The sequence below is a fragment of the Podarcis gaigeae genome (genome assembly GCF_964106915.1).
Source record: "Podarcis gaigeae genome assembly, chromosome: 7".
NCBI lineage: Eukaryota > Metazoa > Chordata > Lepidosauria > Squamata > Lacertidae > Podarcis > Podarcis gaigeae.
In genome coordinates this window covers 7,787,101-7,808,196 of record NC_139683.1, presented here as the reverse complement: position 1 = coordinate 7,808,196, position 21,096 = coordinate 7,787,101, and the positions used below count along the sequence as shown (strand labels likewise).

General features: G+C 43.1%; 1 protein-coding gene across 1 annotated transcript in view; it reads right to left on the bottom strand.

The window, feature by feature from the left end:
• The window catches only part of COL22A1 (collagen type XXII alpha 1 chain), a 188,010-nt gene that overhangs the window by 153,443 nt on the left and 13,471 nt on the right, over window positions 1-21,096 (bottom strand). The window contains exons 2-3 of the mRNA XM_083748974.1: window positions 7,938-8,102; window positions 5,265-5,831 (exon numbers count right to left, since the gene is read on the bottom strand). Of these exons, the coding sequence (XP_083605100.1) occupies window positions 5,265-5,831; window positions 7,938-8,028 (658 nt within the window). The 5' untranslated portion in view covers window positions 8,029-8,102. The remainder of the gene's footprint in view (window positions 1-5,264; window positions 5,832-7,937; window positions 8,103-21,096) is intronic.

Sequence of the window (21,096 nt, the reverse complement as noted above, 5' to 3'; positions counted from 1 at the left end):
GGAGGGGGGCTAACCTCCTCAAATAATTTATTGGGGGGACCAAAGAGACCTTGACCCCCTAGGAGTTGGCTCCTGTGTTGGGGTGTATTTATGGATGCAGCAGAATGAAATGGGGATGCAGAGGTAGTGAGTATTGTACTATTTCAATTGCTGTGTTAGCTGGTGTTTTTTTTTTTGGGGGGGGGGGAGCTGCATTTGCATGATCCTATAGAAAGACACAAAAAGCTTTACAACCAGAAAATAATGGTTTCATTTGGTTTTTATCTCCCTAAGGAGCTGATGGCAATATACAAGGTGACATTAGGTTTCCTCTTCCCAAAAAGCCTACAGGCTCAGGGCATCCCAAATACGAGTTGACCAGTTCTGCCCATTAATAGGAAGCTACATTTTGGAGTACAGCTTTTACAAAATTCCATTGGAAGCTACATACTTAGATGATGGCACCACTCCCATGAGATGGGAAGAACAAATGCTGTCTTCTGTTTCCCTTCCCTAACAGAAAAATGCTGAACATCTGCAGTAATACATCCTGAGATGGGGACAAATTCTTGACTCAGTAGCTCACTGACCCACCCATCATGAATAGCAGGGTTGGTAACCAACGTGACCCCAGTTCCTAGGTTATGTTTGCATTTTGTGGAAGGACAAATCCCATTTTGCACACACACAAAAATAAATCCTCCTCTCATTGGAGCTATAAAAAGGGAAGCAAACTAGCCCTCTGGCAATGAGCAAACAAAACTCACAAGAACCTGGTGTATCCTGGGATCAGTTGTTGGTTTGGTACTTTCAAGTAAGCACACACTTTAAGAATGCCACGTAAAGCCAAAATCGGGAGAATCAGCGATTTTAGTTCCTTCTTCAAGTTAGCATCAGAGGAACAATTCTAGGAACAACCCCATGCTCAGAATAAAATGTTGTCATTTTGTTGGCCCACTGGTAGGAGCACCACTAAGCTTGCTTCTAGCTATCGCTGCCACTATGATCCTGGCATTGCATATTATGCTATGGCTTATTTATATATTGCCTTTTGGCCAACAGACCATTGAAAGCAGTGAACAGCATGTCAATCGGTTCCCAACAATCACAGAGACTGCATTGGCTTGATGACCAGAAATGAACATGAGAATTGGGCCGCATGGTCAGCTGAACTGAGTCCCATTCCAGCTGAACAGGACAAACTAAAGAACATGTTTCACTCTGCCACATCGCCTGTGGTACATGAACACATCTGGGAGAGTGAAACTGTAGAGCCTCAATTCACTCTCCAGATTCCTGTTGAGCCCTCAGGAATTCAGCTAAAATGAGAAAGCATTCATAAAACTGCAAAGTTCCTGGAGGGTTGAAACGAGATACGGTCAAGGAAAAGCCATTTTGGGACCCACGAGACAGACAAAGATTTTGGACCATTCTGGTTTTGTGTGGGATTTTATGGCTTCATGAGTGACACTGAGGGGGCTGAAAAGTATGCAGAGCTGGGGGTGGGGTGGGGAATCACAATTTGTGACATTGCAAGAACTCTAAAACTGGGAGCGGAGCTATGGAAAGAGAAGGAAGCCAGTCAGCCCAAAAGAGACATCATTCTCTGGAAGGGTGTCATGAATAAATGGCGCAGAAGGTTTCACTAACCCATAAACTATCATTCCTTGTTCATATCCACATTATATCATCTAAAGCACCCTTATACCACTTTAAAATTCATGACTTCCCCCATAGAAACATTGAAACTGTAGTTGGTTCAAGGTGCTGGGAATTGTAGTTGTCAACAACCCTCAGCCCTCTCAATGAACTACAGTTCCCAGGATTCTTTGCGCAAAGCCATAGTTTTCACTATAGTTCACAGTGTGCTTCTAAACTGCCACTGTTTTCAGTGGGATTCAGTCACAAACAGGTACACTGAGGTTTCACAATTAAAGTTGACTTGCAGCTCTCACACAGAAACATATTCTAGTTACAGATATTCTCACACAGAAAAAGTGGACTTTGCAAGAAGGAAAGGGAAAGAAACCTGCCCTGGAAAGTGTGGGATAATTCTTGCTTGATGCAATGGCATACAACCTCCCAGCAAACAATTCAGGATGAATGCTCAATAAACAACTTGTTTGCAAGTGACCGTGCAAAGGAAGGAAATGGTCTTCTCTTGACGTACAGGGCAGGGTTTCTCAAGAAGTCAAATCTCAGCTGTTCCTTCCAAGGTATGAATTCCCAAGCACAGACCGGGAGTGACAAAATGAATGTTTATCAAAGAAAAGTAACTTGTGGTGCCCATGGAACTGTGATGAACCCACCATCAATTGGATGCAGTGGTGGAGGAACACTCTCTGGCACCTGGGGCGGGACGCTGGAGGGGCGGGGCAAACTGCCCGGTGGCACATGCATGGCATCCCGTACAGACTGTGCACATGCGACAGCCCGTACAGACACCATGCGAGCGGTGCCCTCCCTTTGTATGCCCCTGATTGGACGCATCAACCCGACTGCACCAGAGGACATTTCAACATTAAAACCTGGAGGAGATCATACTGTAGGCTGAAAGCAGGAAATCCGTCCTTTTGAGTGTAACTTCATGATGTCAGTGGAGTTTGGGACACTAACCCTGCAATTTCAGCTAGAATAAATAACCGGCTGGTTCCAAAACAAGCAGTGTGCTGCACCACCAAGAGGAGAAAGGAATATTCTTAGCCAGCCAGCATAATCTGAGCTACTTTAATGACAACGTCTCTGTGTTAAGCACATGTAAATCAAAACGAGGTTTCGATATCCAGCTATTTTAGAATGCATTGCTGCATGGCATTCCAAAGGCTTAGCCAGATTTCTGCATTGTTGAGATGGAGTCCCTGTATCTTCTCCCCATCAGCTTAGTGAGGGGGATTTTGCTGGGAAGGTTTAAAAGGGGAAGAGCTATTAACAACTTCTCTCTGTCACACTTCCTCTAGTCAGATTCTCAGCCTGCCCAGGCAGCTCAGAATACAGGAATGCAGAGGAAAGAATGGTAAGATTTTGCCCAATGTGTAAATTGAACCTCAGCCACGTTTGTTTCCTATGTCTGTCTTAAACATCTTCTAGCCTCTCAGCTCTCTGAGAACTGACAACTGCCCAAGACCGCAAGTCTGCTGAATCCTACGACAAGACCTTGTCTGATTAGTCTGTATGAAGACCTCCAAGGAGCATATTTCTGAAACTTCTAAAAGAGCACACGAAAAGGTCTAAATCGGCAGGGACACCTCACACACAGAGAAGGGGAGTAGTTCAGTGATAGAGCATCTGGTTGGCATGCAGATCGTCCTAGGTTCAATCCCTGACATCTGAAGGAAGGACTGGAGATCTCAAACTCTGGAAAACCACTGCCAGTTAGGGTAGACAATACTCAACTTGATGGACCAATGTTCTAACTCAATAGAAGACAGCTGTACATCAGGAATGGAAATATTTAGCCCTCCAGACATTGCTGGACTGCAGCTCCCATCATCCCTGACCATTGGCCATGCTGGCTGGGGCTGATGGGAATTGGACTCTAACAATATGTGCAAGGCCAAAGACTGCTCTGGGGACAAGCCCTCAGATGCAAAACCCAAAGCATTTGGGAGCTTCCTGTAGTCTATTTAATGGTGTGTGGGTGTGTGGGTGTGGGTGTGGGTGTGTACATGTGAAAAGGATCTAGAAGTCTTGGTTGACCACAAACTTGACATGAGCCAACAGTGTGATGCGGCAGCTAAAAAAGCCAATGCAATTCTGGGCTGCATCAATAGGAGCATAGCATCTAGATCAAGGGAAGTAATAGTGCCACTGTATTCTGCTCTGGTCAGACCTCACCTGGAGTACTGTGTCCAGTTCTGGGCACCACAGTTCAAGAAGGACACTGACAAACTGGAACGTGTCCAGAGGAGGGCAACCAAAATGGTCAAAGGCCTGGAAACGATGCCTTATGAGGAACGGCTAAGGGAGCTGGGCATGTTTACCCTGGAGAAGAGGAGGTTAAGGGGTGATATGATAGCCATGTTCAAATATATCAAAGGATGTCACATAGAGGAGGGAGAAAGGTTGTTTTCTGCTGCTCCAGAGAAGCGGACACGGAGCAATGGTTCCAAACTACAAGAAAAAAGATTCCACCCAAACATTAGGAAGAACTTCCTGACAGTAAGAGCTGTTTGACAGTGGAATTTGCTGCCAAGGAGTGTGGTGGAGTCTCCTTCTTTGGAGGTCTTTAAGCAGAGGCTTGACAACCATATGTCAGGAGTGCTCTGATGGTGTTTCCTGCTTGGCAGGGGGTTGTACTCGATGGCCCTTGTGGTCTCTTCCAACTTTATGATTCTATGATTCTATGTTTCTATGCTTTCTATGATATATTGGAGGCTGTCTCCATAATGGCCTTTTCATGATGTGCAGTCTGCTTTTTATCAAGTCAGATCATTCATCCATTTAGCTCAGTATTACCAATACTGACTGGCAGAAGCTTTCCAGAGCTTCTAACAAAAGTTTTTCCCTGTCCTACCAGGGACAGGGATACCACAGATTGAACCCGAGACCTTCTGCATGCAGTGCAGATGTTCAACCACTAAACTGTAGGCCAGGGGTCGGCAAACTTTTTCAGAAGGGGCCAGTCCACTGTGCCTCAGATCTTGTGGGGAGCTGGACTATATTTTGGGGGGGAAATGAATGAATTCCTATGCCCCACAAATAACCCAGAGATGCATTTTATATAAAAGGACACATTCTACTCATGTAAAAACACACTGATTCCCAGACCGTCTGCAGGCCAGATTTAGAAAGCGATTGGGCTGGATCTGGCCCCCGGGCCTTAGTTTGCCTACCCATGCTGTAGGCCTTCTGCCCAACAGAGATCTCTAGATATCAGGCTACTATCCCCTAACTCCCCTAGGTGCCTTTAAGTGAACAAATTGTCTCTCTTTCAACCTTACAAGTCACATAACCATTGAGTGAAGAAAAGCTGATGTGTGATGGCATCGTCATATATGAAAGAGTCACATGCTATGTACATTGCTAATTATAATTCCATCAGGTACCCATGAGAGCATGGGTCCAAGGCCACATCCATTGACTTAAATTCAAGTAGAATGCTAAGACAGAAAGAGTACACGTTAAAACATTCTACATAAAATTATTCATTCTTAATCTAAACCTGACATGTGATGGGACTTCAGAGTACCTTCATTTTACCACATCTAATGAAGCCATAGCTCTCCAAGCCCATAGAAGATTGGCTGTGAAAACCTTTGTGCCAAAGAAATGACTTTCTTACTTACTTTCACAAAGCCTTCTCCTCAGTTTCCCACGTATCTTGTCAATAGCATTGTAATCTGAGACATGGAACACATGGGCAGACTTGGGCTCTGAAGCAATTTCATCCAGCTCTTCTTTGAGGGCCTCACCAACCCCTACAGCAAAGATCCTTATGCCTGCTTTATGAGCTGCAGTGGCCGGATCCAAGACATAATCCTGGCTCCGGCCATCTGTCAGAAGAATAGCCACTTTTTTGATGGTGCGGTCGCTTGGCCTTCCACCAGCCTCCATGGAAAAGCTGTATGTGTTGATGTACCGTAGGGCATCACCAGTATTTGTATTGCCCCCGTAGTATTTGATATTCCTTGCAGCTTCTTTGATCTCCTCCCGAGTCCGATATTTCCCAAGCTCAAATTCAGTAGTTGGTCTGTCGCTATAGCGGACAACACCAACCCGGGTTTTGTCTGGTCCGATCTCAAACGTGTCTACCAGATTAGCCACCCACTGGCGGACCTTCTCAAAGTCTTCTTTCCCCACACTGGAGGAGGTGTCCAAGATGAAGACGAGGTCATAGTGGACATTCTTGCAACCTGCAAGGGAAAATTGAGTATCTCCTGAGACATGGTAGAGGAAGCCAGCCACCAACATCAGAACATCTGGGGACATTTCTGCTCATCATAGCAATTTCTGCTTGGGGGAATGTGTGGTCAGCCTTCCACAGAACATGTTCCACCTTGGAGAACCATTACCGAGTCTGTCCTTAGAGTTTAGTAAGGCCCAAAGCAGATCTGAAAACAGATTTTGCTTTGTTATGCAAACTTTCTCTCTTTTCTCTCTCTGTTGTGGCTGCTGTGCTTTCGCCTACTCTGTCTGCATGTCTATGAGGCAACTATTTTCTTTTGAAATCTTAACAGACTGCTCTCTGTTCCCCCTCCTTCCATTCCCCTTTAACTCAACATGCTTAAGAACTTTTTGGCAGATCAAGTGTTGCCTGCCTTCAAACCTGCCTTTACAGACAGTAATAGCAAACAGTTGGCATTCCATGTTCTCATTTAAAAGCACCATTATATTTTATTTATTGTCAGCCTGGAGAAATGCTTTCTTTTACAGTGGTGAGAAGTTTTACAAGATTTGTTATATATATACAAATAACAAAACCTAAGTGTTGACAAGGGGGTGAATCACTGGACTGGAGATTGAGTTTTTTGACAACCGAAGAATTCAATTGCTAAGGAAGTGTTGCTACATGCCAGTGAAGAGTGAGTCAAGGATCAAACCCAGGACACCATTTTGAGAGAGCAATAGGGCATCTTGACCTCATATTTCAAAGCATACATGATTATCCCTGAATAAAGCTTTTAACTTTGACCAAGTCAGTGCTTTCATGCACTGAATGAATGCAGTTTTAGACCAATGACTTTCAAACTATGTTCCAAAGAGCTTCTTCGGAGGTTTATCAGAGATTCTTCAGAAAGGCTCAGTGAACATAATGTCCTTGAAGGACTCGCTGGACTAAATTAAACTTGCACTGGCTGCTGATATGCTACTAGGCCAAGTTCAAGTTTTGTGAATTTTCAAGGCCCTTAGCAACTTGATACCTTAAGGCTCATCTGATTTTTTTAATCCCGACCCAATCTCTGAGGTCTTCTGCATATCTTATATCCACCAGGATCTCATCACTACGGGTCCAATTCTATGGAACTTCCTCCCAGCTTTGATCAGACAGATTCCCTCCCTGTTGATCATCAGTGAAGACTTCCTTTTTATTATTCCAGCTGGGTATTTTAAGGAAGCTTTTCTAATTTTATGGTTAACTGATCTTAAGCTATAAATGATTAAATAAATCAACAAATAAATAAACACACTTTTGCAATGCATAGCTCCAAAGAAGCATGTTCTAGGATACGATCTCAGTAGTCATGAGGGCAACAGGAAGATTTAGGAGGCCAGGACAGTCTTCTGTGTGAACTGACAGTGCAGTATGGAATAGGCCCCAGAATCTGTTGCAACTTGCAGGGATTCCATACCAGAATCAAGGGACCTCTGCAACAAACACAGGCATTCCTAACCACAAATCATTTTTTGTCATACATTTCATTCCTACTGCCAGGTTGTCTCAATCTTCGGCAGTTATATCTATGACTAAGATCACAAGCATTTATCAGATCATTTGACAATTGATCTAATGAAAAACACATATCCCTTTCAAAACAGTGCATTCCCCTCTTTCTTCCAGAAGTTTAGAAGAGTCCTACATTCGGCCTACAAGAACTACAATGGAGTAGTGGCTATGCATTTTTCTTTAAAGGCAATTCCCATTGGGTTCAACAGAACTCACTTCTAAGTAAATGTACATGGGATTGCAACCTGACCTACCAATTGAGAAATCCTTGGTTCACCAGTCACCTTGGCCAAGAACTAGCCAAGTGATCGTGGGTAAGCCACTAGGACTCTGCCCCAGTCACCAGAATACAGAGGTAATAAATAATGTTGATCTACCTTGTAGGATTGTTGTCTGGATTACTGAGGCTTTATATATGAAATACTTTTTTAAAAAAACCATGTATCATCTATTTCAGACTTTTGATCTGCTGTCATTCTGCTCTATAGGTTTATCCGCGACAACATGTGAAAAAAACAAAATCCAAAATAATCCCTTTATCTATAATTCAATTACAAAGAGTGCCCCTGCTTACCTGCTCTCTGTGCCTGAACGTTCTCTCCACCCCAAAGGAGCAAAAGCAGTATCAAGGTGGAAGGTATCGAGTATCTTCCTGCAAAGGACATGACTCCCTTCTTCTTCTCCAGTATAGTATTCTCTTTTTTCCTTCCACAATGGTAGTTATTCTACATATCCATATCTAGGAGCGGGGAGAGAAAAAGTCACAAGAAAAATTAGAGCAAAATGTAATTATTATGTGAAGGAATCACCAACCCGCAAGGGCAGGAGGAGAAAGGGAAAATATTAGAGGAGGAGAAAATAAGAAATGGTTTTCCAACTGTACATCTTTTCATTGGGAAGCTGCTTCCTCTCCTGGTTTTCCTCGAGACGCTGCAAACTGTACACAGACAAAAGCAACAGTGCAGAGTTCACCAGTGTGCAAAAAAGCAGCTTAAAATGTCTTTGTTACAAGCACACAAGCCCAGTTATCTGAAGGGAGAAGATTAGCACATTATTTAGGTTGACGCGAGTCCATCTTTGACAGTACACTCAGGGCAACAGACCGGAAATTATCCCCAGGGCTGGGCCCCTCCATGTTAGACTTGTGCCTCCCTGGGATGTTTATTTACCTCTGAACAGAGCTGATTGAACATTGTTAGATTATACCCACAGCAGTATTCCTGGCTGCTGCTGTATATGTTTAACCTCCCTGTGTAAATCTTTGTGCCTCCTGCAAAATAAAAACAGTTTCTTCTAAGAAACATGGCTGTAAATAGGAGGTGATGTAGGGAAGTGGAAGAGGCAGAATAGGAGCTGATGAAGAACATAACAAGGACTTAGGCCAAAGACCTATATAATTCAGCATCCTGTTCTTCCAGTGGCCAACAAGACGCAAGCAGGAGCTACAGTAAGTCCAACTTGTGATTCTCAGTGACTGGTAGTCGGAGACATATGAAAGTCAGGCTTGAAGGCTCATGCTGGGTCTACATGTGTAGCAGAACATGGTGGACAAATACATACCGCTCAACCACCCCATTTTTAAGCAGGACGTCCTGGAATTACAGAAGCCAACAAGCTTCTGGATGGATCCCAGAATGTCCCATTTTTTGGTCCAGAGCTTGTACCAGATGATCATTCTGGCATGAGTCAACTGGGTCATGTCGGAATGAAAGCCTCTCACTCTTTGGTCTTGCAAGACCCAAAAAATGAGTGTTTTTGGTCTCACACTCCCATGCAAGTGCAAAAACTCAGGATATACAGTTGTACCTTAGAAGTCAAACGGAATCTGTTCCAGAATGAATGAATGAATCGTTATTTGCACCAGCCATCGGCCATAGCAATGAAACAACAATACAATATACAAAGAATAGAAATAAAAAGTCAATTGTATAAAATAGATTTTGAGGTTTTAAATCAATAGTCAAATAGTGGATTTTATTCTTATTCCGGAAGTCTGTTCGACTTCCAAAGTGTTCGAAAACCAAAGCTGATTAGCTGCAGGAAGCTCCTGTAGCCAATAAGCCACAGAACCCTGTCGGCTCTTCAGTTTCCAAAAGAATGTTTGAAAAGCGGAACAGTCACTTCCAGGTTTCAACCGTTTGGGAGGCAAAATTTTCGAGAACTAGGCTGTTGTGATTCGAGGACCCGATCCCCGCTTGGGGAATAAAGACATGTGGACACAGAATGTAAGGTTAATGGGTAAGGTAAAGGCCACAACTTTATTGATTACAGCATGTGAGAAGGTATTGGCTTAGGCATTGGACCACAGAACATTAGACTCCACCAACTCGTAGAGGGGTGAGTCTGAGGAGGGGTTATCCACCAGTAGAAGAAGCCTGTTGATGCTAATCCAACTATAGGCTCTCTTCCTGATGTCACCGAGGGTCGTGCCATGGCCCCCCACCACACGGGCATCGGACAGGATCCACGACAGCCGGATTCCTTTAGCGGAATACCCAAAATTGTCAGGGAAGGCGATGGCCACACCTTGCCACCCGAAACACCAACAACACATTCCAATGCCTAACCGCCAAATACCACGAAAGTTGTGACGGTTGCTACGAGGTAGGCGAAAAAAACCAAGAGGCCGGGCCAATTTAGCCAATTGGAAAAAACTCCTACCAGGCCCCCTGGTTAAACAGGGCGACAAACCAGAGGTCCATAGCAAAGTCTCAGGAACAGCTAATCTAAAGTGGAGGGTGGGTGACTCAAAGAAAATGTGTGTGCAATGGTGGGGATCACTGGCGCGGCTGCGTTTGAGCAGCAAGCCACAGCCCCGTCGAGCTTCCCTATTGGGTGCCCAACTGGGGAGGGGCGTGGCGCTAGCCCTGGAGTTGAAGCAGGGGGCGAAGCGCCCCCTGCATGACGCTGGAATCATCTCCCGATCACAACCCCTCCCCTCCTGGGAGGAGGAAAGGCTTTCATAAACCAAGGTACGACTGTAAAAAGGAGCATCCCAAATTTTGTTCCCAGGATGTTGGAGGGCATGTAATTAGACTGTACATAGCCCAGCTACAAGTAGAGCACATGGCTGATTGCTTCTCCACGTGCCCTGTACCCCTCCTATCTGAATCTGTTTTCTGTTTGCTTGTTTGTTTTAATGTAATTTCCCCATCTGAACTTGAGCAACCCATCCCAGTACTTCTAGAAGCTGTTACTCCATTTCACTCAGTGTATAAACCCGACACCAGAGCCCAGAGACCTTGTAATAAGTGCACTGTGTAGCCATAATCTGAGGTCTGAGAGTCTGGAAAGGCCCAGGATGTAGCAGAGAAAAACAGAGGTGGTAAAAGAGGCAGTGGAATGAAAGATTCACTGATCACCTCACATCTAAAAAGATATTGTAGAGTCTGAAAAGGTTCAGAAAATGGAAACCAAAATGATCAAGGTGACTGGCTCCCCTAATATATTCATTTTATGCACATTTCCCCTAGTATATTGATTTTATACATATTACTTGAGAACTGCAAAATTCAAAGAAGTGTCAATTCAGAAAGATGGCTTTGTTTCAGAAAGTGAAAATTAGATAAGTTCACCTCTAAATGCAAATGGAGTCAATTTTGTTCCCAGTCCTTAGTCATGGTATAGTTGCATTCTAAATGGATGTTAGCAGATAGGAACTCAAACTGGGTGTAGTCCAGCAATTCACCACAAGGTGTCCAAACAGCATCATGAGATCTGAAACTCTTTTTTCTAGTCGCAAGCTGCCTAACTCACTGAAACAGAGTTGCAGCACCATAATCCATGAGAACAATTCCTGGTGTTTAATATTCTGGAAAACCCTAATCCTGGCTCAAATAAAAACATCACAAGGTTGGCTTCTATGTCATGCTCGTTTTCATAGCAAAGCCACTGAGAAGATCTACTACCCGTCATAGCAGACAGGATATTTCCTCTGCTACTGGATACAGGAAAAGTCTGATGGAAACCAGAATGAGAGTATAAACTCAGACGGCTTTGTAAGATGGGGCAGTGTCAAGCTTGTTCCGATGCTCTTGGGAGTAAAATAATGATAATGCACCTGATTAAAATAGTGGGAGAGGGGTTACAGATGCTTCAGGTTACACACTCAGCTAACCCAGAAATAGTACCTCGGGTTAAGAACTTTGCTTCAGAGTGAGAACAGAAATTGTGTGGCGTGGCGCAGCAGCCCCATTAGCTGAAGTGGTACCTCAGGTTAATAACAGTTTCAGGTTAAGAACGGACCTCCAGAACAAATGAAGTTCTTAACCCGAGGTACCACTGTAGAAGAAGAGCAAGAGAGGGGGGGGCGTCTTAAGCATTTCTGGCACCGTGGTGCAAAGCTCCCTCCGCCCCCCCCATTTCCCAGAGTTTTTGAGGGAGGACGGCGCTGCCGGTGGGGCTGGAGGAGGCGGGCAGTGGCTGGAGGGGGGCTTCTCCAGTGGGGAAGAGGTGGAGACTGGACGCGGTACCTTCCAGCTCAGCTGGGCGCTTCATGTTGCAGTGGCCATGACAGATGGAGGCTCCGGGCACAGCGCTGCTTTGGCGCGGCATGTCGGAGGTGGGCGAGGGTGGTGAGCTGATGCTGGGAGGTGCTGCGTCCACCCTCCGCTTCTTCCCTGGCGCCCTCCAGAACTTGGCGCCCTGGCACCCCGCACCACTAGCCCCTATGAGTAAGACGCCCCTGAATTGAGAGAGAGAGAGATGGAACGTACACTGAGGTGGCACAGAGAAAGGAGGAGAGAGAGCTATGCAGTTCCGCAATGTTGCAAACTCTTCCCACTTTCAATTTGCACCCCCACCCACTGTCAGCATGCAGTCCTCAAAAGATCCCACCATCTTGCCAAGGAAATGCAGCTCTTGACAGATTCCCCACCTCCTGATGCAAAGGGGCCATGGGAGGTGTTGTGCCATTCAATCTGTCTCAAACTGAATTGTATGTTCCTGGTAAAGTAAAGGTAAATGGACCCCTGACCATTAGGTCCAGTCATGACCAATTGTGGGGTTGCGACGCTCATCTCGCTTTACTTGCTGAGGGAGCCGGCGTTTGTCCACAGACAGCTTCCGGGTCATGTGGCCAGCATGACTAAGCCGCTTATGGCGAACCAGAGCAGCGCACGGAAATGCCGATTACCTTCCCGCCAGAGCGGTACCTATTTATCTACTTGCACATTGACGTGCTTTCGAACTGCTAGGTCCGCAGGAGCAGGGACCGAGCAACGGGAGCCCACCCCGTCACGGGGATTCAAACCGCCGACCTTCGGATCGGCAAGTCCTAGGCTCTGTGATTTAACCCACAGCGCCACCCGTGTCCCCACATTCCTGGTAATTTCCCTTAAATCTCTCTTAAAAGAATAAAGACAACCCAATCCTATTCACAGTCAACAAAAAGTAAGTTGACTCATGTTCACACAGTACACCGTATCAAACCTGAAGGCAGGCTTAAAGACTTAAAATTACAAATAGCAACATGTGGATTTACCCCATATGATTGGGGACATTCCAAGTGCCGCCAGGAGGAACAGGAAGTTTCGACTGGCTGGACCAAACATTACCTTGCATGTCCACCCCAGCATTACAAGGAATGTTGTACTTGACTGCTACCCGTGGACCACATCCCACAGCCTGGCCCTTCCAGAAAACCTATATCAATTTCTTGCTCCCTGCACTATGCTCAGGTTGCAATTCACACACATTGATCTCCTGCGTAGATGTGGTGGCTTTCAGAGAAGCTATAAATGCTCCCCTGACAGAGTAGCAGCCCTGAAATTCCAGAGCAAGGACCAGCTGAGACTTTGGAGGTATATTTTTGCCTGCAGCAGACAGACTCATGGAGTCTGAAGGCTAAACATTAAATGCCCTGGAGTGCGCTCAGCCCAGCTTTTGTGTCCCCAGGGAAAGGAAATAGCTCAACCTTTTCATTCTCCATATATATTAACATCTCCGTGATCACAAGTAGTTAACTGGGGAGCTAGAAAAGCACTAGTATATCCCCAACTTGCAACCAAAACCAGTTCCCAAACCACTACCAGTGTTCAAATATGTTCACACCTGAATGTAACTATTACCATTCACCTGTCCATTAAAAAAAAAAAAATGTTGTTCCAAACCATTTAATACGGGAAACTCTCCAGTGTTCTGTTCACTGTCTATAGTATTTATTGACAAGGTAGATAGGTGATATTTTGATTTATGTGGGAAAGGTCCCAAAATCAGTTTCTCGCCATTTCTCATTTTCTCCAGTCTCAAATTCAACCTGAAATTCTCCAATCTCCAATATTTGCCACATTTACATTTTGAATAAAAAACCCTCTTGAAAATTCACCAGGATTTTAGAACACATTTTTCTTAACTTCAGTATACCTGAAGGAGCGTCTCCAACCCCATCATTCTGCCCGGACACTGAGGTCCAGCTCCAAGGGCCTTCTGGCTGTTCCCTCACTGTGAGAAGTGAGGTTGCAGGGAACCAGGCAAAGGGCCATCCTGGTAGTGGTGCCCGTCGTGTGGAATGCCCTCCCTTCAGATGCCAAGGAAATAAACACCTATCTGACTTTTATAAGACATCTGAAGGCAGCCCTGTTTAGGGAAGTTTTTAATGTTTGAAGTTTTATTCTGTTTTTAGTGTTCTACTGGGAGCCACCCAGAGTGGCTGGGGAAACCCAACCAGATGGGTGGGCAGTAAATAATAATAATAATAATAATAATAATTATTATTATTATTATTATTATTATTATTGCAAGCAATCTCATAGTTCTTTTTAGGTGAAATTCAGAGGCAATTTTGAGCTGATTTCTTTATATTATATAATATTACATATCTCAGGAATGTTAAGGGATGCAAAAAAAAAAACTTTCAAAAGAACAAACTAAATTCTTCGGGGGGGGGGGCTTCCCCACCCTTTGTTCCTGTCTCGCAGTAGATCCTGAAACTCCAAGCCAGGGGCTTTTAAAAAGAAACAGATTTCACACAAGCCAATCGCTTCATGCTTTTTATATCTGCGTGGAAGTTATTCTGGCTCCATGGATGAAATCTAACCTTTTCTTTTTTAGCGCAGCACAGGATTGTGTTAATGAAAGAGCCAGTGTGTCATGCCTTTTTATAGGAATTGAAGAGTGATGGAGCAACAGGCCTAAATCTGGTTGGGGGGTGGAATACTTGTTTCCCCTATAAAAGGCAAAATATGAGGAGATGCTTGGGGGCACCTCACCTATGGGCAATACACTAATATCTATCATCTATCTATCTATCTATCTATCTATCTATCTATCTATCATCTATCTATCTATCATCTATCTATCATCTATCTATCATCATCTATCTATCTATCATCTATCTATCTATCTATCTATCTATCTATCTATCATCTATCTATCTATCTATCTATCTATATCTATCATCTATCTATCTATCATCTATCTATCTATCTATCTATCTATCTATCTATCTATCTATCATCTATCTATCTATCTATCTATCTATATCTATCTATCATCTATCTATCTATATCTATCTATCTATCTATCCATCTATCTATCTATCTATCTATCATCTATCTATCTATATCATCTATCTATCTATCTATCTATCTATCTATCTATCTATCTATCTATCTATCATCTATCTATCATCTATCTATATATCATCTGTTATCTATCTATCATCTATCTATCTATCTATCTATCTATCTATCTATCTATCATCTATCTATCTATCTATCTATCTATCTATCTATCTCTCTATCTATCATCTATCTATCTATCATCTATCTATCTATCTATCTATCTATCTATCTATCTATCTATTGGGAATGTGGTTGTTCTGACCTGAACAAACTTTCCAACAGTGGACTGTTATGACCAGGGACAGCCCTATGAAGAGGCAGAGTGAAGCAGTTGCCTCAGGCAGCAGATACTGTAGGGACAAGTGGTCTCTCTGCATATGCTTTGGGGAAGGGCGCCATCTTGTCCTTTACCTCAGGCAGTGCCGAATTTATGTATAAGCTAAACAAGCTATAGCTTAGGGCCCCACTCTCTTGGGGGCCCCCAAAAAAATTAAAAGGAAAAAAAAGACCTGGATATACATTTCCAAAATATAAGATAAAAAATAAAAATAAAACCTACATACAGCAACAGTGTTTTATGTTGTGTAGGCTCCTATGATGTAAGTAATGGGCCCCACCTGTTAGCCTGCTCCCTAAAATATCACTGGTTTGCTCATTTCTGTATATAGGGTGCCTACATTCTGCATGGACTGGTTGCATAGCAACATGGGCAGATGGCTTGAGATACCTATTAGGTCCTTAGATAACCATATAGCATATATTCAACACAAAAAGCAGTAACAATTTGTTGTTGACAAAGGACAGCTGGACATATAAAAGGCCCCATTACCTTCAGTAGATTAGGGCCTTATCAGACCTAAATCTGGCCATCTTGTTCTTTGCCTCAGGCAGCAAAATAACTTGAGCCGGCTCTGGTCAGAGCCACCCATGCATTGCCAAAGGTTTTTGATTTGTGAGCCAGTGTGGTGTAGTGGTTAAGAGCGGTAGACTCGTAATCTGGTGAACTGGGTTCGCATCTCCGCTCCTCCACATGCAGCTGCTGGGTGACCTTGGGCCAGTCACACTCTCAGCCCCACTCACCTCACAGAGTGTTTGTTGTGGGGGAGGAAGGGAAAGGAGAATGTTAGCCGCTTTGAGACTCCTGAAGGGGAGTGAAAGGTGGGATATCAAATCCAAACTACTACTACTACTACTACTCCTCCTCCTCCTCCTCCTCTTCTTCTTCTTCTTCTTCTTCTTCTTCTATAAAAGCCAGTGTAGTGTTGTGGTTCGAGTGCCCCACTGGGTGGGAATGTAAAAAAGTAAAGAACTTCTGGGAAATGATAGATAATGAGATGAAAAAGATGTTGAAATATACATTTTTAAAAAAAAACCAGAAGCATTTTTACTTGGTATTATAGGTCAGGACATTAATAGGCAAGATGTTAAATTGTTTTTATATGCAACAACTGTGGCAAGAGTATTGTTAGCCCAGAAATGGAAACAAGAAGAAATTCCGACGAAAGAAGAATGGCAGACGAAATTAATGGACTATGCAGAATTGGACAAAATGACAGGAAGGATTCAAAACCTGTGGGACCAGAGATTTACAGAACATTGGAAGAAGTATATGAATTATTTGAAGAGCAACTGTAACCAACAAATTACACTAGCAGGACTACAAGGAGAAATATACAAAGTGTTACAACGTAGAGAAAGATAGAGATATTGGTTATGAGTTTGAAATGTAATAGGGAAGGTAAGAAATGCATACTGAGAGATTAGATTGGAAAATTTTCAGACAGGATTGATGGAAGTCAAAAATTTGAATAAGATGTAAAAGTATGTTTAATTATTGTTGAAAATGATATGTTAAGAAAAACTAATATAAAAAAATTATATATAGAGAGTGCCCCACTGGGACCTGGGACAACAGGGTTCAAATTGCCCGCTCAGCCATGAAGATTTTGACCTTGGGCCAGTCACCCTCTCTCAGCCTAACCTACCTCACAAGGCTGTAGTGGGAATTAAATGAGGATGGGAGACAACCATGTACACCCCCCCCCCCCGGAAAAAGGTGTGATATGCATGTGATAAATAAATAAAGTGTGCTTGAAATTATAGACAAAATTATCATTAGCTTTATTATTTCAAGCTATCAGGCACCCTTCAACATCAGGCCCCAGGGAATGTTGCAACAATTTAAAATTCCATATTAAAAATGGTCTTAAACTGATTAAAGTCACATGTGATATGTGCAAATATAATACATACAATGCACATATTATATGTATAATGCATACAAACGCACAAGCTTCATGCTATACTATATTTCTACCATATAATTTTATAAGTATGAAGCATATTTATACAGTTAAGAATTTGTTGTTGTTTAGTCGTTTAGTCATGTCTGACTCTTCGTGACCCCATGGACCAGAGCATGCCAGGCACTTCTGTCTTCACAGTTAAGCATATTGCCGTATTTATGTGCTTATGTGCTGGTTGCTTTAGGAAACCGGGAGTGTATAATACTAATACTAATAATGATACTAATCATCATCATCATCATCATCATCATATGATATACAACAATTGTTTGTATTTTTAGCAGAAATAGGGAGGGGAAATACTTGCTTTTTGTCAAGATCAAGACCAAGATGGGAATGTGGGGGACTTGTGAAAATAAGCCTGACATGGAGATTTAAAAATAAATAAAAAATATTTCATTCAAATCATCACTTGATGCAACATTGGCTTCTTGGCTGCTGACCTAGGTGCTACATTTGTGGCTCAGTGGCTGTCAGCCTGCAAACAACAACAACAATTGCATCCCCATCAACTGTTGTCTCACACTATACCACGACAGCAAATTCTGGATAATCACTCTTCACCTAGTGCCCAGCAAATGCCTCTGAGAGTCACACAAGCTGAGAGTTACACCCTGATGAAATTGGGTCACAGCTCTTGAATTGTGAGCTACATGCAGTTGTGGGTGTGTTTGCTTTGTTTCTAAATGCAGATTAATATGGAATCAGGACAGAATGGATTTATGAATAAACACGTGTGAGATTGACACAGACCAGATATATACTAATCTGACTCTATCGCATGTGACCTGCTTCTCAGCTCAGCAAGCTCTTTGGATAATACAGCTGCAGCAGCTCTTAGTGGTGGTGATAATTATCACTGCGCTATCAGGGACAAACCTATTATAAAACTAAAGCTTAAGCTTCAGGGGCCCTAACCCTGGAGGGGTCCCAGACACAACTTTGGGCCACATCACTTTTTTTTTTTTAAGAGTCTAGCATACCCGATTTGTGTCACACAATTCAAATTGATTCTTTGTTGTTGTTGTCTATATTTCAAAGTTTGAGAGTTAGTAGCATAGATGTTGTAAAAGTTTTGTAACCAAGCCCATTGAGGAAGATAACAATCATTACCCAGACCTGACTTCTATAATAATAATAAAATAATAATAGTAAGTACAACAACAACAATTTATTATTTATACCCCACCCATCTGGCTGGGTTTTCCCAGCCACTCTGGGTGGCTCCCAACAGAATATTGAAAAAACCGATAAAAATAAAACATTAAAAACTTCTCTAAACAGGGCTGCCTTCAGATGTGTTCTAAAAGTCAGATAGTTGTCAGATAATCAGATAGAAAGACAGATAGTTTCACTAAGTTCAATGGGGCTTACTCCAGCCTAAATGGATAATGGATTGCAGCTTAACTCGTGTAGGTGTCAATTAAGTGCAAAAAGTAATGTCACAGAAAAAAATTCAACACAATCATGATGGACATTAGACATTAAAAACTTCCCTTAAACAGGGCTGCCTTCAGATGTTTTCTAAAAGTCAGATAGTTGTTGATTTCCTTGACAACTGATGGGAGGGCGTTCCACAGGGCAGGCACCACCACCAAGAAGGCCCTCTTTCCATGATTCCCTGTAACCTCGCTTCTCACAGTAAGGGAATCGCCAGAAGGCCCTCAGAGCTGGACCTCAGTGTGCGGGCAGAGAGATGGGGGTGGTGACGCTCCTTCAGGTATACTGGGCTGAGGCCATTTAGGGCTTTAAAGGTCAGCACCAAAGGAGCTCCCATAACTGTTCAAGCTTCCAGCCACCAAAATGTCTCTGGCCTGGCAACTATAAATATCATGGAGACAGGGAGAGAGGTAGCATGGCTGCCAAATCTCACCTAAAGCAAAGCAAATACTGAAGCTATTTTGATGGTCCTGATCAGAGAAAACATCTGCAAAAACAAAAGAACTCCCACCCAAACACCCAAAAAGTTTCCAGTTAAATTAACACATACTTCATAACAATGGCTTTGTGGAATTACGGAGTTCTATAATTCTGTACATTGCAAATATGTCGGACTGTTTCTTGTGCCGTGGCTCTCAGAAGCTCTAAAGGGGAATAGTCAGACAAAAGAGTCTTTTTAAAAGTCTGGGAACAGGCAGCAAAGAGAAAGAGAGGGGAAACAATACTTTTGAATGGGGCACCAATCTGGGGAAGAAGAAGAAAAAACCTTCCATGTTTATCTCCATGAATTCCTCTGGTTACCTCACTTGATTAAACAGGAGACGGTTGGGTTTCTCTCATAGTCTGGAATTTAGAGAGGAGATAGAGGGGAGAATGAGATGAAGGAAGCAGGAAGGAAAGCTTCTATGGCAAAGTGTGTTACGAACAGGGAAAGGACTCCCTGAAAACAAAGTTCTTCTAAGAGCCCACACTGAGATTTCAGGGCCCTTGTTGCTGCACAAACAGCATTCATGGAAGAGTCTGTCATGCTGGTAGCTTTGCAGAGGCCTGACCCCTCTGGCACAGGAGCCGAAAGGAGGGTCACCACAACTCATTCTCTGAACAGGCTCTTGGCCATGTCTTGCCCCCACCCCCTGTCTCTGGCAGGTGTTGACGCAAAGACCGGTCAATAGTCCTGACATTCGCTGGAAGGAATTCTAACCATCTTGCTATATGGTTCCATTTTCTATTTCCCTCCCTCTCTCCTCTTGTCCACTCTTTTACTTCTGATTGAATGATTTATTACGGTCACAGGCCAATACAACAAAACACACAATTAAAATTGTACAACTGGTTAAAACAATTAAAAACAAATAAACTTCTTATTATTAAACATTCCTCCTAATCTTCCTTGAAGTCAGTTTTCTTTTGCTTTTTTTCAGTCCTCTCAGTGATATGGGAAGAGACATCCCTTGAGTAAAACAATTCCAAATCTACAGAAGAGCTTTTCCTGGGATAATTCTTAGAATACAAGTTACAATTCCATAGAATATGATCAACAGACTCTGTTTCTCTAGCTCCACACAAACACATACATATGATCATTAACTGGGATCATGTTGAATTTTTGATTTATCAGTGCAGAAGGCAGCACATTAAAACAACCAAGCAATCTGAAATGGGCTTTCAGGGTTTTTTAAGCGAAGCTCAGAAGAAACAGCATCACTTTTATAGGCTTTGAACATCTCAGCAACACAGGGCATGGTTAAACAGTTCCTGTTTGTGATGAACAGAAGGGTCAATTAAAACAACGGGAGGAGGCGGATAAGCTTAATGTGGATTTTTAGGATATACTTCCCTTGCAGGAAAATTACAAGGCATTGTAACCAGCCAGGAAATTCTGGAGTCTGTATCACCTTAGAGCAGGGGTCAGCAAACTTTTTCAGCAGGGGGCTGATCCACTGTCCCTCAGACTTTGTCAGACTATATTTTGAAGGGAAAAAATGAACAAATTCCTATGCCCCCCAAATAACCCAGAGATGCATTTTAAATAAAAACACACATTCTACTCATGTAAAAACACTGATTTTCAGACCATCCATGGGACAGATTTAGAAGGCGATTGGGCCAGATCCAGCCTTTAGTTTGCCTACCCATGCCTGAAGACTGAAGATGAACAGCACCAGTTTCCAAGCACCAAAACCACCCCACGTTCAGAGTTTACTGCAGAATTTGCTACTGCAGCTTCACAAATTAAAAGAGATAATTTTTATATAATGGCTGAGCTTTACCATTCATAACTCTGACAGCTTCACAGCAAGCCCACGAGAGAGGAAATTGATTCTCCCCATTTGCCATTATGCAGCAAAAGCAAATTTTGGGGATAGAAGTTGTCTTCACGTACATCTCCAAGCATGTGAACTCTGAATCCATGGATTAGGGAGCA